The sequence below is a fragment of the Canis aureus genome, chromosome 32 (genome assembly GCF_053574225.1).
Source record: "Canis aureus isolate CA01 chromosome 32, VMU_Caureus_v.1.0, whole genome shotgun sequence".
NCBI classification, from domain to species: Eukaryota; Metazoa; Chordata; class Mammalia; order Carnivora; family Canidae; genus Canis; species Canis aureus.
In genome coordinates, this window is record NC_135642.1 from 25,483,811 (window position 1) to 25,504,279 (window position 20,469).

The 20,469-nt window shown below is 35.6% G+C and overlaps 1 protein-coding gene across 1 annotated transcript in view; it reads left to right on the forward strand.

The window, feature by feature from the left end:
• Window positions 1-20,469, forward strand: part of PIGB (phosphatidylinositol glycan anchor biosynthesis class B) — a 37,886-nt gene that overhangs the window by 4,894 nt on the left and 12,523 nt on the right. Inside the window, exons 4-6 of the mRNA XM_077881179.1 lie at window positions 1,103-1,207; window positions 2,921-3,051; window positions 12,864-13,004. Of these exons, the coding sequence (XP_077737305.1) occupies window positions 1,103-1,207; window positions 2,921-3,051; window positions 12,864-13,004 (377 nt within the window). The remainder of the gene's footprint in view (window positions 1-1,102; window positions 1,208-2,920; window positions 3,052-12,863; window positions 13,005-20,469) is intronic.

Consider the following 20,469-nt stretch of genomic DNA (forward strand, 5'->3'; position numbering starts at 1 on the left):
TTTTTAGAAACACATCTTTTGAACAAACCTAGATTAAATTGTGCTCTATCAGTGTGTTATTTTGTTAATGATAGCTCGGACACATTTTTTAAAAAACTCTCAAAGATGTCATTGTGTAATATTAGAATTACTAACTGTAATTAAGTTATAATACATTTACTCTTTAGTTTTACTTTTTTTTTTTTTAAGAATTTATTTATTTATCCATGAGAAACACAGAGAGAGAGAGAGGCGCAGAGACACAGGCAGAGGGAGAAGCAGGCTCCATGCAGGGAGCCCGACATGGGACTCCATCCCAGGTCTCCAGGATCAGGCCCTGGGCTGAAGGTGGCGCTAAACCGCTGAGCCACCCTGGCTGCCCCTAGTTTTACTCTTAAATTTACTTTTTAATGTCATCTGATTACTGTGTTTTTGTAATTGTAGAATACTTGTCCTTTTATGGGGAAAAAAAAGTAAATAATTTTATCATCTGTATTGCAGGATGAAAAACAATGTAACTTAGTAGTTAAGAGCACAGGCTTCAGAATCACAAAGACCTGGGTTTGAATCCTAGCTTTGACACTAAGTAGCTTTGTAGCCTTGAGAAAATTATTTAATGTCTCTGTACCTCAGTTTCCTCACTTATAAAGCAGTACCTATCTCACAGGGATTGTTAGGAGGACTGAGTGAGGTGATATATATAAAGTACTTGGTATGATACCCATCACACACTATTATAAATGATTCATAAAAATTTAACTTACTGTTATGCTAATGGAAATCACTAAATGTGCTTCCAAAATAGAACCTTAACGCAATGAACTATTTTGTTGGCTATCTAAATTAAAAGCAGTAGTGTTGTAATATATAAATTACAGAGAGAAAGAATGAGAATGATAAAACTACTTTGGGCATTTTCCTGAAAAATTAATGTAATTTTTGTCGAAAACAGGTATTTTTGCAGAATAGACTAATATATTTGTCTATTTTTGTACTAAGAAGAAGGGCCTTCAGTTGATAGTTGGATCAGTTTGTTGATTTTTATGCTAATTCAGTGTGAACTGGTACATGTTTTTAAATATCTTCTTTTTTTAATTAAAAAAAAAAAAAAAAACTATTGAAGATTTGGATTCCTAGACTTGCCCAAGCACTCCTATCTGCTATAGCAGACATCAGACTCTACTCCTTAATGAAGCAACTAGAAAATCAGCAAATGGCAAGATGGGTGGTAAGTGTTAAACCCTTTAGAAACTAGTCACTTATTTCATTCCTAACAGCGTAAAACACATGGAAAAATATCAATTCTTAAAACAGCTTCAAAAGATAATTTGAACAGTGTTATAGAGGTACTTCCATAATGAAGAACAACAAAATTCAAGTGGTGCATGCCATATCTCCTTCTGATTGCACCCTGGGTGATTGAAGCCACCGATGCCCTCAAAATCTTTGAGAGTCTGAACCCTAGGAGCAGCCTTTGGAAACATCTTCACTTCATTGGTCAAACCTGTCATAATCCTTGCCTCACTTTCTATAAAATTCAGTTAGGAATAGTTCTTTTTTTCTCTTTCTTTTCTTTCTCTTTCTTTCTTTCTTTCTTTCTTTCTTTCTTTCTTTCTTTCTTTCTTTCTTTCTTTCTTTCTTTCATTTTACTTATTTGAGAGAGAAAGTGAGAGAGCATGAGCAGGAGGAGAGGGAGAAGCAGACTCCCCACTGAGCAGGAAACCTGATGCAGGGCTTCATCCAATCGATCCTGGGACTCAATCCCGAGACTCTACCCCAAGACTCCAGGATCATGACCTGAGCCAAAGGCAGATGCTTAACCAAGTGAGCCACCAGGTGCCCCCAGTAGGAATAGTTCTAATTATTGGCTACCTCACAAATCGCCTCCACTGTTTACATCCATTGTTCACTACCTCATACCTGAGACTGAGCCTAAGAAGTATGTTTTCACTGAAGCATTCTTTCACCTCTAGCTAGTGTTTGAAATAAACTCTGTAAGGGAGAAAATGTGTAGAAAACTGTCCTTTGTCAAACTGGCTTATTTCACAGTGGGGAGATAGATTCCTGATATCACATTCAAATTTTGATTTTCTCATTGAAACTATATTCTGAAGAGTGACTGGATTCTTTAGTACTGTGATTAACCTCCTTTGGCTCTTTCTTAAATTAAGTAAACTTATATAAGCCTGCTTAGAAATGTTACTACCTTTTTAATAGTTTCTACTGGAAAATATGTTCTGAATTCCAAGTGACCAATTTATCAACAAATTTCTAGAATATAATTTTTATTAATTTATTAATATTATAATTTGCTAATTATTAAGATATTTCTGTGGGTAGTGTTTTTATTTGCATTAAGAAGACAGCATGGTTTAGTGATTGAGTGGTTGTTAATTGATTCAAGGATGAAATCAGTCTCCTTATTTTGTGCTTATATACACTGCTGAAGGCTCAACCTAAAATGGCAAGAATGTAATACCTTTGAAATTCTTCCTCTAAAGTACTAAGTTGTTATAGTTTAGGAAAAGCCTTTATATCTACAAAACTTTGGAACATTTTTTAAAGGCTGTATTTGAAGAGATAGGAAGCCAGTACCACATGTTTAACATCCTTGCACTAGCTAACAAGTTTCTTTTAAGACAGTTGCTTTGTAGATTTGATGCTTCTGTTTGCATGTTCTTCCAAAAACTGTTTTTTTTTATTTTAGTCAATTTACCTGAAAGTATTAACTTACTAACTTTCACATATAATATATCTGGTATTATTATAGACCTATGTGTAATATAACTCCTTAAAAACAATGGGCATGACTATTTTCAATATCGTTTATCTTTTGATGTGATTTTTTGCAATATGTAGACTTGATATTTTCCATAAAAGAAGATAATACTGAGCTTTTCCAATTCTCCCTCCCTATATGTTTGCTTATAATTGTTCTTAGTTTTTTTGCCAGTTAAGCTCTTGGTTCACATGGTATTGCTGTACCAGAACTCTTACAAACACCATGGAAACTGTTCTTACTATAATTGCTCTTTTCTACTATCCTTTGGAAGGTTCAAAGTCTATGAACAGGTGAGATATATTACTGTTAATAATTATGTACAAAACATGAAAGATCTTAAGTATCAACATATTATAATGTCCAGTGGACCCCCAGATGTTCATGAGGTTTATTAAAACCACATTATCAGTTGATACATTTATTATAATAGGAAACAGATATATGCAAACCAGGTAATGAAGGGCAGTTTAATAAAAGGACTATGTATACATGTTTAGGCAATGTTTAGAAAAGCCAATAAGGAAATAACCATAGTACCCCAGGGTTAATCATAGGGGGAAGTTTCTGCTACCCTTTGGCCCTAAGGAGAGGTAATTATTATGGCAATCCATATAAAACTATAACTCTCCCCAGTAGGAGACAGGCACAGCTCGCCATAGCAAGGAGGGAGCTGGGGGAATAAAATACCCTGACTTAACTCTTCTGAAACGCTCCAATCAGTCAAAGCCAGTCAGAAGCCAGAATGCAAGTGAGCTCATTAATATAGTCCAGACAGGTCAGCTTTCCTGCACATAGAGCAAGTGAAGAATAGAGGAAAACAGATCTGGAAGGGCAAATAGAAAATATATGAACCCAAGAGATTGCGTCCAAGATGGAAGCATAGGAAGATTCTGAACTCACTTCCTCACTCAGACATACCACATCTATAGGAACTTATGGATCAATTTCCCTCCAGAAAATCTGAAAACTAGATAAATTGCTGTCCACAACAAAAGGTAAAGACAGAAGAGGCAGAGACACTGTCACAAAAAAATCCAACCCACAGTATAGCAACACACACCAGCTAGGCATTTCTTCCAGAAGAGCAAGGGGTTGGTGCCTTACATTAGGCACTCTGACCCCTGGGATCTGCACTAGAGAAACAAGCACCCAGAACATCTAGCATGGAAAGTCAACAAGTTGACATCCAGGGGCCCCATGTTCTATAGGAAACTGAGATTCCCCACTTGAAAGTCTCACATGAAGTCTTGGTTACCCTTGAGACCCAGTGGAAAAATAGACATTTGAAAAGTGTCCAGCAATAACCCATAGCAGGAGGGATATCAGAGGTGAAGGTGGTCCCTGTGGAGCAAAGAGTTCAACTCCACATCAGGGACCCCCTGCCTGGGGACTCAGGAATATGAATCCCTGTAATGTCTCAGGGACATCAGTGGGGTTTAGCTCCAGAAGACCCCGAGAACTATAGGAAACCTAGACTCTGCTCTTAAATGGCCTGCAAACAGTATCACTTTCTTCAAAACCAGCAAAGCAACAGCAGTTTAAAAATCATCTGAGCTAGACATCAAGATTTATTGACAGATTTTAAGGCATGTACCATAAAGGCTGGGCACTTTTCCCAAGAACAGGAGTTCTCATATACACCATTTTTTGGCCCATCTTCACCCAGCTAGTCAACATTTGCCAACACTGGCAAATGATAGTGTGATACTTTCCATCTACCTTGCTAGCATAGTTTGCCTCACTCTGGCATTCCCCTGCAGACCTGCCCTACCCAACTTGGCAGGTGCCCCTCCAAAGCAGCTGCCACCATGCCATAACCAGGGGGCCGCCTCTGTTGGCACTGCTACCCTTCCATAGTAATTCCAGCCCTGGGTGAGGGAGGCATCTCTGCCCATCAGCTCACCCATACCAGTTGTGGATGGGCCTCATAACCAGCTACACTGAGGCCTGATGCCATCGATCAGCATGCCCACAGGAGCCACAGCCAGGCCTGTGCTAGCCTGCCCATGAGCACACCCACAGCAGTTATGGCATGTCACAAAAGGAGGTCACACAGCCCATACAGAGGATAGTCCTGGAATGCCTGGTACTGGTGACCAAGAAGAATTGTACTTCTAGGCCCATGGGACATTACCTTTAACCCAGGAAATATAGCTGACCTACCTAATCCCAAGAAACAAACACAAAGAGATACAATAATATATTTTAAATGAGAACAATACAAAACCTCAGAAAAAGAACTAAACAAAGTGGAAACAAGCAATCTACCTGAAAAAGAATTCAAAGTAATAGTCCTAAAATGCTCACTAAACTTTGAAGAGTGAATGAACTCAGGGAAAACTTGAGATAGAAAAATATTAAAAAGAACCAACGAGAGCTGAAGAATATAATAACTGAAATGAAACATATACTGAGGGAATCAACAGCAGATTAGAAGATGCAGAACAGCAATATGGAAGACAGGGTGGTGGAAATCATCCAAACAGAAAAGCAAAAGGAAAAGAATTTCTTAAAATGAGGATAGGGTAAGGACTTCTAGAACATTAAGCAGACTAACATTCACATTATAGGGGTCCTAGAAGAAGAGAGAGAAAAGGATAGAAAACTTATTTGAAGAGAAAATAGCTGAAAACTTCCCTGACCTGGGGAAGGAAACTGACATCCGGGTCCAGGAAGCACAAGAGAACCCCAAACAAGATGAACCAAGAGTTCTAAAATAAGACATATAATAATTAAGATGTCCAAAGGTAAAGAGAGAATCTTAAAAATAGCAAGAGAAAAGCAACCAGTTATATGCAAAAAAACACCCATACACCCATATTAGCTGATTTTTCAGCAGAAGCTTTGCAGGCCAGAAGAAACTAGTGTGAAGTATGTTCAAAGTGCTGAAATGAAAAAAACTACAACCAAGAATGCTCTACCCAGCAAGAATTGAAGGTGAGATAAAAAGTTTTCCAAACAAAAGTTTAAAGGAGTTCATTACCACTATACCAGTCTTACAAAAAATGTGAAAGGAAATCTTCTAAGCAGAAAATTTTTAAAAATTATGAAAGAAGAATTTTACTGGCAAAAACAAAATACAGTAAAAAATAGATAAATCACTTCAAGCTAGTATAAAAATTAAAAGACAAAATTAGTAAAATCAATTATATCCATAGTAAGAGAAAATAAAAATACAAAAAATATAATATCAAATACATAATGAAAGGATAATGTACTGTGCTTCTAGAATGAATCTCATGGCACTAAAAACCCATAACACACACACACACACACACACAAAAAAAACAGAAAGGAACCCAAGCATAACATTATGAAAGTCATGAAATCACAAGAGAGCAAGAAAAGAGGAAAAGAACAGAACTACAAAAACAAACAGATGAATCACTGATCTCTATCTCTGGAACGAATAATACATTGTTAATTAATTGAATTTAATTTAAAAAAGATAAAGGCGGGGGGGAAGACATTCTCAGTTTAAAATTTCATCTAAATAAATAAATAAATCCAAATAGAAAACAGTTAACAAAATAACAATAAGTACACACCTATCAATGATTACATTAAATGTAAATGAACTAAATGCTCCAGCCAAAAGACATGAAATGACTGGATGGATTTAAAAAAGGAAACAAAACTCTCATCTGTGTGCTGCATAGAAGAGACTCACTTCAAACCGAAAAATCATACTGAAAGTGAAGGAATGAACACAGATATTCCATGCAAATGGAAGTGAAGAAAAAATGAGGGTGGTAATACTTGGACAAAAATAGACCTTAATACAAAGACTATAATAAAAGACAAAGAAGGGCATTAATAGTGATAAAGGGATCTAGCCAACAAGAGGCTATAATTGTAAATATTTATGTATCCAACATAGCAGCATTTAAATATATAAAGCAAATTATTAACAGGCCTAAAAGGAGAAATACAGTAGTAGGAGGAGACTTTAATGCCCCACTAGCGACAATGGATAATTAGTCCAGACAGGAAATAAGGAAACAGTAGTTTTAACGACACATTAAACCAGATTGGCTTAACAGACATAGAATATTTCATCCCCAAACAGCAGAATGCACATTTTTTTGAAGTACACATGGAACATTCTCTAAAAGAGATCACGTTGGGCCAGAAATAAGTCTCAATAAATTTAAGAAGATTGAAATCTTATCAAGCATCTTTTTTTTTTTTAAAGGATTTTATTTATTTATTTGACAGAGAAAGATAGTGATAAAGATTGTAAGAGCATGAGTGGGGAGGAAGCTTCTTGCTGAGCTGGAAGCCCAACTAGGGACTAGATCCCAGGACTCTGGGATCATGACCTGAGCTGAAAGCAGATGCTTAACATCTTTTCTGACAACAGTATGACACTAGAAATCAATTGCAATTAAAAAAAAAAAAAAAAAACCTGTGAAAAAAATGAAGGCCCCAAACATGCTACTAAACAAGCAATAGGTCAACAAAATCAAAGAGAATTCAAAAATACCTTGAGACAAATTAAAATAGAAATACAATATTCCAGAATCCTTAGGATGCAACAGAAGCAGTTCTAAGAAGTTTATAACAAAACAGGCCTACCTCAAGAAATAAGAATAGTTCCAAACAATCTAACCTAATCTAAATTTAGTAGAAAAAGAACAAAGACCCAGTTAGCAGAAGAAAATAATAAAGATCACAATGGAATAGGGACAAAAAATTAGAAATGATAAGTGAAACTAACAACTGATTCTTTAAAAAGATAAGCAATGTTTAAAAACTTTAGCCAGGCTCAAAGAAAAAAAAAGGACTTAACTCAGAAATGAAAGAGGAGAAGTTACAGCCAACACCATAGAAATAAAAAAGGATTATAAAAGACTATTACAAAAAATTATATTCTAACAAGTGGGACAACCTAGAAGAAATGGATAAATTTAGAAACATAATCTTTCAAGACTGAATCAGGAAGAAACAAAATCTGAATAGACTGATCACTAGTAATAAAATTGAATCAGTAGTCAAAAAACTCCCCCCAAAAGCCCAAGATCAGATAGCTTCACAGATGAATTCTACAAAACTTTTAAAGAAGAGTTAATTAATTTCAAAAAAATTAAAGAGGAAGGAACTCTTCTAAATTCATTCATTATGAGGCCAGCATTACCCTGATATACCAAAAAACAAAAACAAAAAGCAAAATTATGGGCCAGTATTTCTAATGAAGAGAGATTCAAATTCTTCAACAAAATACCACAAACTGAATTCAATAATATAATAAAGGTATCATTCACCACAATCAAGTGGAATTACAGAAATGCAGGGATCATTATTTGCAAATTAACATGATGTACCGCATTAATAAAATGAAGGTTAAAAATCATATGATTATCTCCATAGATGCAGAAGAAGCATTTGACAAAATTCAACATCCATTTATTCATTCTGTATAATATACAATACATGAATATACCTCAACATAATAAATGAATATACCTCAACATAATAAAGGCCATATATGAGAAACCCACAGGTAATAACCATACTCAATAGTGAAAAGCTTGAAACTTTTCATCTAAAGTCAGGAACAAGGATGCTTACTCTCACCACTGTTATTCCACATAGTATTGGAAGTCTTAGCAACAGTAATCAGACCAGAAAAAGAAAAGGCATCCAAATTGGTTAGAAAGAGGTAAAACTCATTATTGCAGCTAACATACTACATATTGAAAACTGTAAAGTCTCCACCAAAAAAAAAATATTAGAACTAATAAATTTAATAAAGTTACAGGATACAAAATGAATATACAGAAATCCGTTGTTTCTATACACTACTAGCAAAGTAGCAGAAAGAGAAACTAGAAGAACTATCCCATTTATAACTGCATTAAAAAATACCTAAAGATAAATTTAACCAAAGACCTGTGCTCTTAAAACTCTAAGACATTAATGAAAGAAATTGAAAATGATGCAAGTAAATGGAAAGATACACCATATTCATGGATTGGAAAATTAATATTGTTAAAATGTCCATATTACCCAAAGCAATCTAGAGATTCAGTGCAGTCTCTATCAATGTACTAATAGCATTTTTCTCAGAAGTAAAAGATAATCCTAAACTTTGTTTGGAACCACAAAAACAAACAAACAAACAAAAACCCCTGAATAGCCAAAACCATCTTGAGACAGAACAAAGCAGGAAGTATCACACTCCCAAATCTCAGATTATACTACAAAGCTATAGTAATCAAAAAAGTATGGTTCTGACACTAAAATAAACCTATAGATCAATGGAACAAAATAGCCCAAAAATAACCCACACTTTTTTTTTTTTTAAGATTTTATATTTTTTATTTGAGAGATGGAGTATGCATGAGCAGAGGATAGGGGTGGAGGGAAAGGGAGAAGCAGGCTCCCTGCTGAGCAGCAAGCCCAACATGGGGCTTGATCCCAGGACCCTGAGATCATGACCTGAGCTGAAGGCAGATGCTTAACTGAACTGACTGAGCCACCCACATGCCCCTAAACCCACAGTTGTATGGTTAATTAATCCACAACAAAGCTAGGCAAGAATATATAACAGGGAAAAGGCAGTCTTTTCAAAAAATGGTGTTGGGAAAACTGGATAGTTACATGGAAAAGACTGAAACTTGACAACTTTATCAACCCATATACAAAATATAAACTTAAAATGTAAGACCTGAAACCATAAAACTCCTAAAAGAAAACAAGTGGTAAACTCTTGGATGTCAGTTTTAGAAACATTTTTTTAGATCTATCTCCCCAGGCACGGGCAACAAAATCAAAAACAAACTATTGGGTCTATGAACAGCACAGAAAGGAAAACCCACCAACAAAATGAAAAGGCAACCTACTGAATGGAAGAAGGTATTTATTTGCAAATGATATATTCTGTAAAGGGCTAATATGCAAAATACATAAAGAACTCATACAATTTTTAAAAAGTAAATTAAAAAGTGGGCAGAAGACCTAAGTAGACATTTTTCCAAAGAAAATTTACAGATGGCCTACAGACATATGAAAAGATGTTCAACATAACTAATCATCAGGGAAATGCAAATGAAAACCAAAATAAGAGGGGGATTCCCTGGGTGGCTCAGTGGTTTAGCGCCTGCCTTTGGCCCAGGACGTGATCCTGGAGCCCCGGGATCGAGTCCTCAGTCAGGCTCCTGGGATGGAGCCTGCTTCTCCCTCTGCCTGTCTCTCTGCCCCTCTCTCTGTGTGTGTGTCTATCATGAATAAATAAAATCTTAAAAAAAAATAAGATATCATCTCACACTTGTCAGAATGGCTATTACCAAACAGACAAAAAATAACAAGTGTTGGCTTGGATGTGGAGAAAAGGGAACCCTCATGCACTGTTGGTAGGAATGTAAATTAGTGCAGCCTCTGTGGAAAACAGTATGAAAGTTCCTCCAAAAACTAAAAATAGAAATATTATAGATGTGATCCATGAATTCCATGTCTGGGTATTTATCCAAAGAAAATGCAAACAGTAATAAGCACTCCTATATTTACTGCAGCATTAATTTACAATAGGCAAGATATGGAAGGAACCTAAGTATCCATTAATAGATGAACAGATAAAGAAGGTGTGTGTGTGTGTGCGTGTGCTCTACTTGCCATAAAAGGAATGAAATCTTACCATCTGCAACAACAATGGATGGACCAAGAGGATATTACTGAGATAAGTGATATTAGTGAAAGAAGTCAGACAGGGAATGATAAATACCACATAATTTCACTTAAAAGTGGAATCTAAAAAACAAAACAAATGAATAAACAACATAAACAGACTCACAAATACAGGGAACAAACTGATGGTTGCCAGATTGGAAGAGGAATGGGTGGATGGGCAAAATAGATGAATGGGATTATGAGGTACAAAGTTCCATTCATAAAATAAATGGTCATGAGGATATAAAGTATAGCATTGGGAATATAGTCCATAAAGTTGTAATAACTTTGTATGGTAACATAACACCTTTTTTTGTGGTGAGAATTTTGTAATGTATATAAATGTCAAATCACTATATTGTATACTTGAAACTAATAACAATACTGTATATTGATTATACTTCAATTTTTAAATAAATTAAATATATGGACCAGCTTTGGGCTTATATAAACTGGGGATGCAAATACAAAGCAAATGGAACAACCAACATGAGCAAACAAACAGCTATAAAAGGGCTTCATTTTATTGTGGCCAGGTTGTCCATCCTACCATACACATGGTAGGAAGCATGGGAGAAGGGAAGAATAAGAGATGAGGCTGGAATGGGACTTTGCCCTTCTCCAGTATTTGGACTTTTTTCTGTAGGTAGTAAGGACCTCTTGAAAGCTTTTGAAAGTATGACATAATAAAATATTTAGAAAGAATTCTCTTGCAGTGCCAGTATTTATTTAGGATATACTGAAAGGGAGAAAGCCATAATTTGGTCTAGTTAAGAAGCTACTATCCATTCTTCCTATATAGAAGAGTTATTGGGAAAATCGAATCAAATAAGATTATTTCTGTAGTAGACTCCTGACTGCAAGAAAAGGCATTCACTTAAATTTACTAATATGATGAGAGCTTTTTTTATAAGGCTAAAAGTAAAAATAAGAAAAAGGCACCTTTTTCTTGGAAGAAAATTACCGAATATCTCAGCTACATAAATGAAATGGATGAATTATGTAGAATCCAAGGTAGTTTTGAGGAAAAGTCAATAGCCCAGTCTGTTAATCTGTTTTAGTTTTCAAATTTTAAGGCTTAGCTAGTCTTCATTTCTGTCCTCACTACCAATTGTCCAACTTTCTCACATTCAAAATCAGAAAATCTGACCTAGGTTTTTTTTTTAAGAATTTACTTATTTATTCTTTAGAGACACAGAGAGGCAGAAACATAGGAAGAGAGAGAAACAGGCTCCATGGAGGAAGCCCGACACGGGACTTGATCCCGGGTCTCCAGGATCACGCTCTGGGCTGAAGGGAGCGCTAAACCACTGAGCCACCTGGGCTGCCCTGACTTAGGTCTTTTAAATGTCATTATCACTATTTGGACATAGTTTTACACTGGCCAGACTTAGATTGGCTGCCTGGATTCAGTTAGGACAAGAGGGTCCCTGTTTTGTTTTTTTGAGGAAATTACTTGGCAAAGTTTTAAAATTGGGAGATCTTACATAAAATCTGGGTTTCTGGGTCTCTTGAAAAAATGAGAGGCTTCGCAACATTTTGCACCAGGATTCCTTCACGACAGTATTTGAACCTCCCTCTATGGTCTACATCACTTATTTTTATTACTTATGTGGTCTCTGTAAGCATCTGAATTTGAAATCCCTGCTCTTAACATCCTCACCAACATTAGAAATTTCTCTATAACTCCTTATTAGTTAGTAGATATGTAATGGTACCACAAAGTTTTATTTTTTGTACTTTCAATTTTTAGCAGAGCTAACACTATTCCCATGTGATAATCTACTGTCCATAGTCCTCAGAAGTAAATTATTATAGTGTTCTTTAGCCATTTATTGAGAGAAGTCCTAATAGTAAAAATCCACATTTCTATCCATGATCTTAGAGGTTTGTATGGTAGGCTTTTTATCAATTATACATATAGGTATTTCATTTGGATAAAATTAGCACCTTACTTTCAAAACAAAATTGTATATATTCAGAAGCCCAGTATTGTTTAAATAATCCTAATATTTCCTTAAATGCATTCATTAATTTTTTCTTAGAAAATGGCTTTGTGTGACTTTCTTTTATCTTCTTAGGAGAGACTTGATATCTTTTTCCATCAGGAAAGCAAATGGCAGTTGTATGGCTAAAAGTTAGTATGCCTTCTGGAAAAACAAGGCCAACATTAAGACATAGAATAACTTCTAAATTTAAAATACTAGAGTTAGGATATTAGAATAGAAAAAGATCTTTGTTATTACCTCTTTTTATGGATGAGAAAAATTAAGAGCCAAAAAGTATAAGTAACATACCCTAGTACACATAGCTATTTATACCAAAAGGGAAATGCTCTTATTTTTTTAAAAAAAGTTATATCACAGCATAAATAATAGAAAGTTTATAAACTCATTTCCTAGTTGTCTTGACGACATATTTTCCTTGTTTATAGTGTCAAGTACTCCTCCCTGGTGGCACTTGCCTTCATAATTCGTCCCACAGCAGTCATTCCATGGATACCTTTGGTCTTCAGACATTTCTGGCAAGAACGAAAAAAGCTTAATCTTATTCTGCACCAGTTTTTACCTATAGGGTAAGTATAGCTACAATCCATCTATTAATTTCAATAACCTATAAATTACAGATTATGAACAAGATTTTACATCTTGTCAATTGTATCTTCTAACGTCAATGAGAATTATCAGACTAAGGAAACTTTCCAAATTTATATTTTATATTTTTATATTTACAATTGCGATTAAATAGAATTATTTTAATTCGCTTAAATGGGGATCTTTTGATTTTTCTCACTTAGAACTTTTCTACACTTCATTTCCTAAATATTCCTTAAGTACGTTTTAGAGATACTTTTTTTTTTTCGTTTTAGAGATACTTGATTCTTTTATATTTGTATAAGGCTTTGTAATTTATAATGTGTATTTACATATTACCTCATGACTTTCACAGGTCTTGGATCTAGACAATGTGTTTTAGTTTGTAGTAGAGGAAATGGTTTGGGTGGGGGGAGGGGGAACTTGGTGAAATTAAAAATGCATTAGCCCAAGTCAGTGGGTTGATTGCTGTGATGGAATGGGGATTGAAACCCACGTCTTCTGTGCTCAATTCAGTAGCATATATACTAAAATTGGAATAATACAATAAGATTAACATGGCCCCTATGCAAAAAAACAAAAAGCAAAACAAAAACCCATGTCTTCTAATTTTGAGCTCCTAGGGTCATACTTATCCCAAGTATCTAGTAGAGTATCCAAAAGTTATTTTCTGAAGGGCTGAATGCATTCTGACTCCTAGAACAGTAACCTTTTTAATATACTAGTATTCATTCTGTATGAGTATTTTTGGGTAGGAGTTAAAAAGGACTAAATCATCTAGAAGCCAAGTTGCCACTGTTGTCATTTCTCAGATTTATTAATATTGTTTTTAATGTATTGCATTCATTCAGCAAATACTTGTTTAATCCTAGTACATACCAGGTACTATTCCAGATGCTGGAGATATAGCACTTAACAAAGTCCCTGCCTCCATGGAGTTTATATTCTAGTGGGAGAAGACAAAAAACTAAAAACATAGGAGAAATATATATTTGTCAAGTGATAATGCTATAGGGAAAAATAATGAAAGATAAGGATAGAATGCTGGTGTAGGAAGGAAGTATTGTTATTTTTTATAGGGTAATTGGGGAAGACTGCCATGATAAGGTGACATTGGAGCCAAAACCCAAAGGAATTGAGACAAAGAATATTCCAGGCAAAGAGATCAGCACGTGCAAAGATCTTGATGTAAGATGTATTTGACATATTTGAGGAACAACAAGGAGACTGGTGTGGCTAAAGGAGAGTGAACTTGGGAGAATACGATAATGAGGTCAGAGAGATAGCAGGAGCTCAGATCATGTAAGCTTTTACACGGAGAGATAAAAAAGCTTTTTTTCTCATCAGCAATACAATGTATTCTGATAATATATTCATTCAACAAGAATTTAGCGTGCTTTATATCAAGCATTTGAGGAGTCAGAAGTAAGTTGCAGTGTCTCTCCCAAGGTCAAAATGGGGTGAGGGAAAAGAGATACATCAAATTTTTGACCAGCAATATACAGTGTTCCAAGTGTTATATAACAAAATGTTGGGATCCCTGGGTGGCGCAGCGGTTTGGCGCCTGCCTTTGGCCCAGGGCACGATCCTGGAGACCCGGGATCGAATCCCACATCAGGCTCCCGGTGCTTGGAGCCTGCTTCTCCCTCTGTCTATGTCTCTGCCTCTCTCTCTCTCTCTGTGACTATCATAAATAATAATAAAAAAAAAAAATGTTGTAGGAGAACAGATAATAAAAAAGCCTAATTCTGCTTGCAGGGGAAACATTAATAGAGGGTTTATAAAGTAGATGATGTTTTAAATAATATGAAGAATAAACATGAGTTTGCCAGGCCTAGGGAAACAGCATGCTTAAAGCTGTAAAGGCCTGAAGGAGCCTATTCATATAAATCAAAATGCTTATCTTGTTTATTTTGAAGGGAAAAATATGAAAGAACAAATGAGATGATGTATGTGAAAATTGAAATTGTACAGTGCAACAAATATGATTCACAGATCTAATTAGTCTTACAGTGTCAAGTGTTGGTGCATTGAGTTGGCCCCAACCAACAGCCTTTTATGTATTAAGCACCCATTAAAACTAACCAGTTGCAGGGGATCTGGCTGGCTCAGTTGATAGAGCATGCAACTTGATCCCAGGGTCATGAGTTCAAGCCCCATACTGGGAGTAGATTTTACTTCAAAAGAACACAAAATTCATCTACACCTCACTTTACAGATGAGGCAGTGGAGGTTCAGAGAAGGAAATGAGACTTGCAAGGTCTTTGGGCTGGTCAGGGTCAGAACAGGGACTAGAACACCAAATCTCTAGCACCTCGGACCTGATTTTCTATTAGAAAGAAAGAAAGAAAAAAACAGTTGTATATCAAGAATCTCTAAATATAGAGAAAAGTCTTGCATTAGTCTTAAGAAAATTTCTAATATGTATGGATCTACTTCTTTTTGCCTTTTACATGACCTTGGAAATTTACGACATCATTTTGTCATTCATTCTGTAAAATCAAATATAATTCAGTTGCCTTTCAGCTGCCACATTCTCACCAACAATTAGCAAGACAAAACAAAGGTATGGGATATCATCATAGATCTTACAGGCATTAAGAAGATAAGAGGATATTATGGACAACTTTTTGCTAATAAATTTGACAACTCAGATGAAATGGGCAAATTCCTAGACAAATACAACTTATCAAAACTGACACAAGAGGAAATAGTAAATATGAATAGTACTATATATATTAAAGTGAATTTGTAATTAAGGACTTTAAACAAAGAAAAATCAGGCTCAGATGGCTTCACTGGTAAATGCTACCATATATTTAAGGAAGAAGAAATGTCAATCCACATAAAATAAATTCCACAGAATAGAAAAGAATAACATTTCCCAGCTCCTTTAATGAAGATACCCTTCCAAAATCTGACAAAGACTTTACAAGAAAAGTCAATTATAAATCAGTATCTCTCATGACTATGAATGCAAAATTCTTTTTTTTTTTATTTTTATTTTTTTAAATTTTTTTATTTATTTGTGATAGTCACAGAGAGAGAGAATGAGGCAGAGACACAGGCAGAGGGAGAAGCAGGCTCCATGCACCGGGAGCCCGACGTGGGATTCGATCCTGGGTCTCCAGGATCGCGCCCTGGGCCAAAGGTAGGCGCCAAACCGCTGCGCCACCCAGGGATCCCATGAATGCAAAATTCTTAAACAAATCTTACTAAATTGAATTTAGCAATATATTAAAAAGGAGAGTGGGGTGCCCGGGGGTTTAGTCATTTAAGCATCCAACTCTTGGTTTTGGCTTGGCCCATGATCTCAGGGTTGTGAGATCCAGCCCCATGCTGGGTGTGGAGCCTGCTTAGGATTCTCTTTCTTCCTCTCCCTCTGCCCCTCCCTTTTCCACTTGTGCACACGCTCTCTCTTTAAAAAAAAAAAAAAAAGGATAATACATCATAACCAAGATTAATGTTAGTTCAGGAATGTGAAGTAGGTTTAGTATTTTTAAATCAGTCAGTAGGATTCATGGCATAACAGAATAAAGGAGAAAATTCATAAGACAATCTTTATTATTTTTAAAGATTTTATTTATTTATTCACGAGAGACACACACACACACAGCGGCAGAGACACAGGCATAGGGAGAAGCAGGCTCCTCACAGGGAGCCCGATGTGGGACTCAGGTCCCCAGGATCATGCCCTGGGCTGAAGGTGGTGCTAAACCACTGCGCCACCCAGGCTGCCCACAACAATCTTAATAGACACAGAAAAGCCATATGATAAAATGAAAAGCCTACTCATGATGCAAGAGGAACAACAACCATTAGAAAATGTGTAACATAAGGGGACTTCACTAATATGATATTTCTATAAAATGTTATAGCAAATCCATACTAAATGTTAAAGCACTGAAACCCTTTTCCCTGAGGTCTGGAATGATACATGTATGCCCATTACTTCCACTGCTATTTAGTAGATGTCCTAGCTGGTGCAGTAAGGCAAGAACAACAAATGGTTGGAAAGGAAGAAATAAAATGACGTGGCATGATTGTATGTAGAAAATCCAAAAGAATCTAGAGGTAAACTAGTATGATTAGTAAGCAAGATCACCATGTTCACTGGATACAAAGTCAACATACAAATATTGATTTTTATCTGGATGCTAAAACTAGTGGGTAAAAGGTTTTCTTTTTTTTTTTTTGTATTGTTTTTATTGGAGTTCAGTTTGCCAACATATAGTATAACACCTGTGCTCATCCCATCAAGTGCCCCCCTCAGTGCCTGTCACCTAGTCACCCCATCCCCCTGCCCACCCCCCCTTCCACTACCCCTTGTTTGTTTCTAGTGGGTAAAAGTTTAAGAAATAAATAACAGAATATTTATACAGTCTCAATGTGTCTCCCCATAAAATATTTATTAATTACAAAGGATAAAATAATAATTTTACCATGGAGAAACTTGACAGACACCTCCTTTAACCAAGGGATCAAAGTTAAGAGGTGCCTGGCTGGCTCAGTCAGCAGAGCATGTAACTCTTGATTTCAGGGTTGTGGCTTCAAGCTCCACAGTGAGTAAAGAGATTACTTAAAAATAAAAATCTTTTAAAAGTAGATAATTTTAAAAAGAAAAAATGATCAAAGTTAACATTTCCAGTATTTGGACAGATCACTAAAATGAGATTTCTGATCAGAAGCAAAGAAAACACCCTTTCACTTCTTTGGTATTACTGCCATAACACATAATCTGAATCTGTTCATGGGAAAGCATCAGCCAAACTCAAACTGAGGTACATTCTAGAAAATACCTGACCGGTATTCTTCAAAGATGCCAGTCATGAATGACAAGGAAATATTAAGGAAATATTCTAGATTAAAAGGAGACTACGGAGATGCAAGTGAACACAAATAATCACGGTTTTCTTTTTCTTTGTATAAAGGACATTATTGGGGCAATTGGCAGAATCTGAACAAGGTATAAATTAGATAGCCATGAAAATTTAATATTTCCTGGTTCTAATTGTGATTTATGTAAGAGAATTTTCTTGTTTTTAGGAAATACCCACTGAAGTATAGGGATAAAGGTGAATGATGTCTGCAACTTATTAAGCAGTTCAGAAAAAAAAATGCATAAAGAAAAAGAGAAAAGGATAAAGCAAATATGGTAAAATGTTAACATTCGGGGAATCTAGATGAAGGATATATGGGAATTCTTTATAGTATTCTTGCAACTTTTCCCAGAAATTATGTCAAAATAAAAAATTAAAAGGAAAACAAGTATCATTTACAGTAGTGTCAAAAAAATCAGATGTCTATGAATAAAATAATGAAAGATACACAAGAACTCTACACAGAAAGCTCCAAAACATTAAGACCTAGTAAGTGGAAGAGTATACCATGTTCATGGATGGAAGACTCAATATTTTAAAGCTATCATCTCTCCCCAAACTGTGATATGTATATTCAGTGCAATTCCAATTAAAGCCCAGAAAAGATCACGTTTGGAAGACTGAGCCTCCCAACAGCCATGTTGAGTGAGCTTGGAAGGAGATTTCCCCACCAGAACTGATAAAGCTGATTTAAAAATTTTAGGCTATAAAAAAATAAATAAAATAAAATTTTTAGGCTGAATGCAAAATACCAATATTAACTAAAAGAATCATAGAAATATTGGATGACTTACACTACAAGATATTAAGATTTCTTACAAAGTTACAGTAATTATGACTACTTAGAATCAGTGCAAGGTAAAACAAATAGAATGGTGGGACACAACAGTCCAGCAATAGGCCCAGACAAAAAGTCACTCATTTATGATAACAGCAATAAGGTAATACAGTAGAGAGAGGATAGTCTTTTTAATAAATATATAATTAGCTAAATATCCATATGGGAAAAAAATTAATATTGACCCCTACTTGCCACCATCAGCAAAAAAATAAATAATAATCCAGGGAATTATAGACCTTACTGTAAAGGTAAAAGAGTTGCACTTCTCTAAGATATGATAGAATGTCTTCATGACCTTGAGGCTGGCAAAATTTTCCTAAATAGAATATAGTATTAACTATAAAGGAAAAGATACACTTGAATACATTAAAATTCAAGACTTTTTGTCTATAAGATTCACACCAGAAGACGTTTGCAGTATAAAGCACAACACCAAGAAAAAACTTCTATCAATTATATACAGAACTCATACAAATCTGTAAGAAAAAGATAATAGAAAATTGATTAAAAGACCTGAACAGGTACTTCAAAAGATATTTAAATGGCTAAGAGGTATAAAGGTACTCACCTCATTAGCCACCAAGGAAATGTAAATTAAACCCACCATGACATGCTAGTATACATCTACCCAAATGTCCTAAAAGGATATAGAGGCCTTATATATTCCTGTAGGAATATAAATTGATACAACCACATTGGAAAACAGTAAGAATTTGCTAAAACTAAAACTGATTGTACTTACACTGTGGGGCCCAGTAATTCAACCCTGGTATATACTAGGCAGAAATGTGTGTGTGTGTGTGTGTGTGTGTGTGTGTGTGTGTGTATGTATATATATATATAAAACAAAAGGTGCATAGAAGAATGTTCATTGCACTGTTCATAAGAGCTAAAAAAGTTAAGCAGTGTCCATCAACAGAATAAATACATTGTGGTATATTAATTCAGTGGAATACTATATAGTAGTATAAATGAATGAACTACTGCAATGTATAAAAAGTGTAGTGAAATCTCAAAAACATGATTGAAAGGAACTGGAAAGGAGTCTACAGTGTGATTTCATTTTTGTAAAACTCAGTAAAAGGTAAAACATCCACAGTATCCTAAGTCAGGATTGTGGTCACCTTTGGGAAGGGAGTGGAGATTGACTGGAAAGACAGAAGAGCCTTTTGAAGTGCTGCTAATGCTCTCTATCCTGGTCTATATGACAGTTACACAGTTGTGTCCATATAGTGATGATTCAGGAAGGCTTATAGTGTTCTTTTCTGTGCACATGTTTATGGTAGGCAGCCTCTGAGATGGCTCCCACTAATCCCATCATCTTAATATTCACACCTTTTTCTTGTATCCTCTGCCTCCCCTCCCCTGAGCTGGTGCTGGACATTTTGACTGAATTCTAACAAACAGAAATGTGGCAGAAGGGATGTCACTTCCATGATTGGGTTATTAAAGGGCTGTGGCATCTATGTCAGATGCCCATCTTACTCTCTCTTTGCTGGCTCACCCTGGGGGATGCCAGTCTCCTTGTCAGGAGGTAGTCTTAAAAAAAAAAAAAGGTCACGTTTGGAAGACTGAGCCCTCCCAACAGCCATGTTGAGTGAGCTTGGAAGGAGATTTCCCCACCAGAACCAGTTAAGCCTTTAGATGAAACTCTAGCACCAGCCAACATTTTAACAATTCAGAAGAAGCTTTGACCCAGAGACACCAAGCTCAGTTCCACTTGGA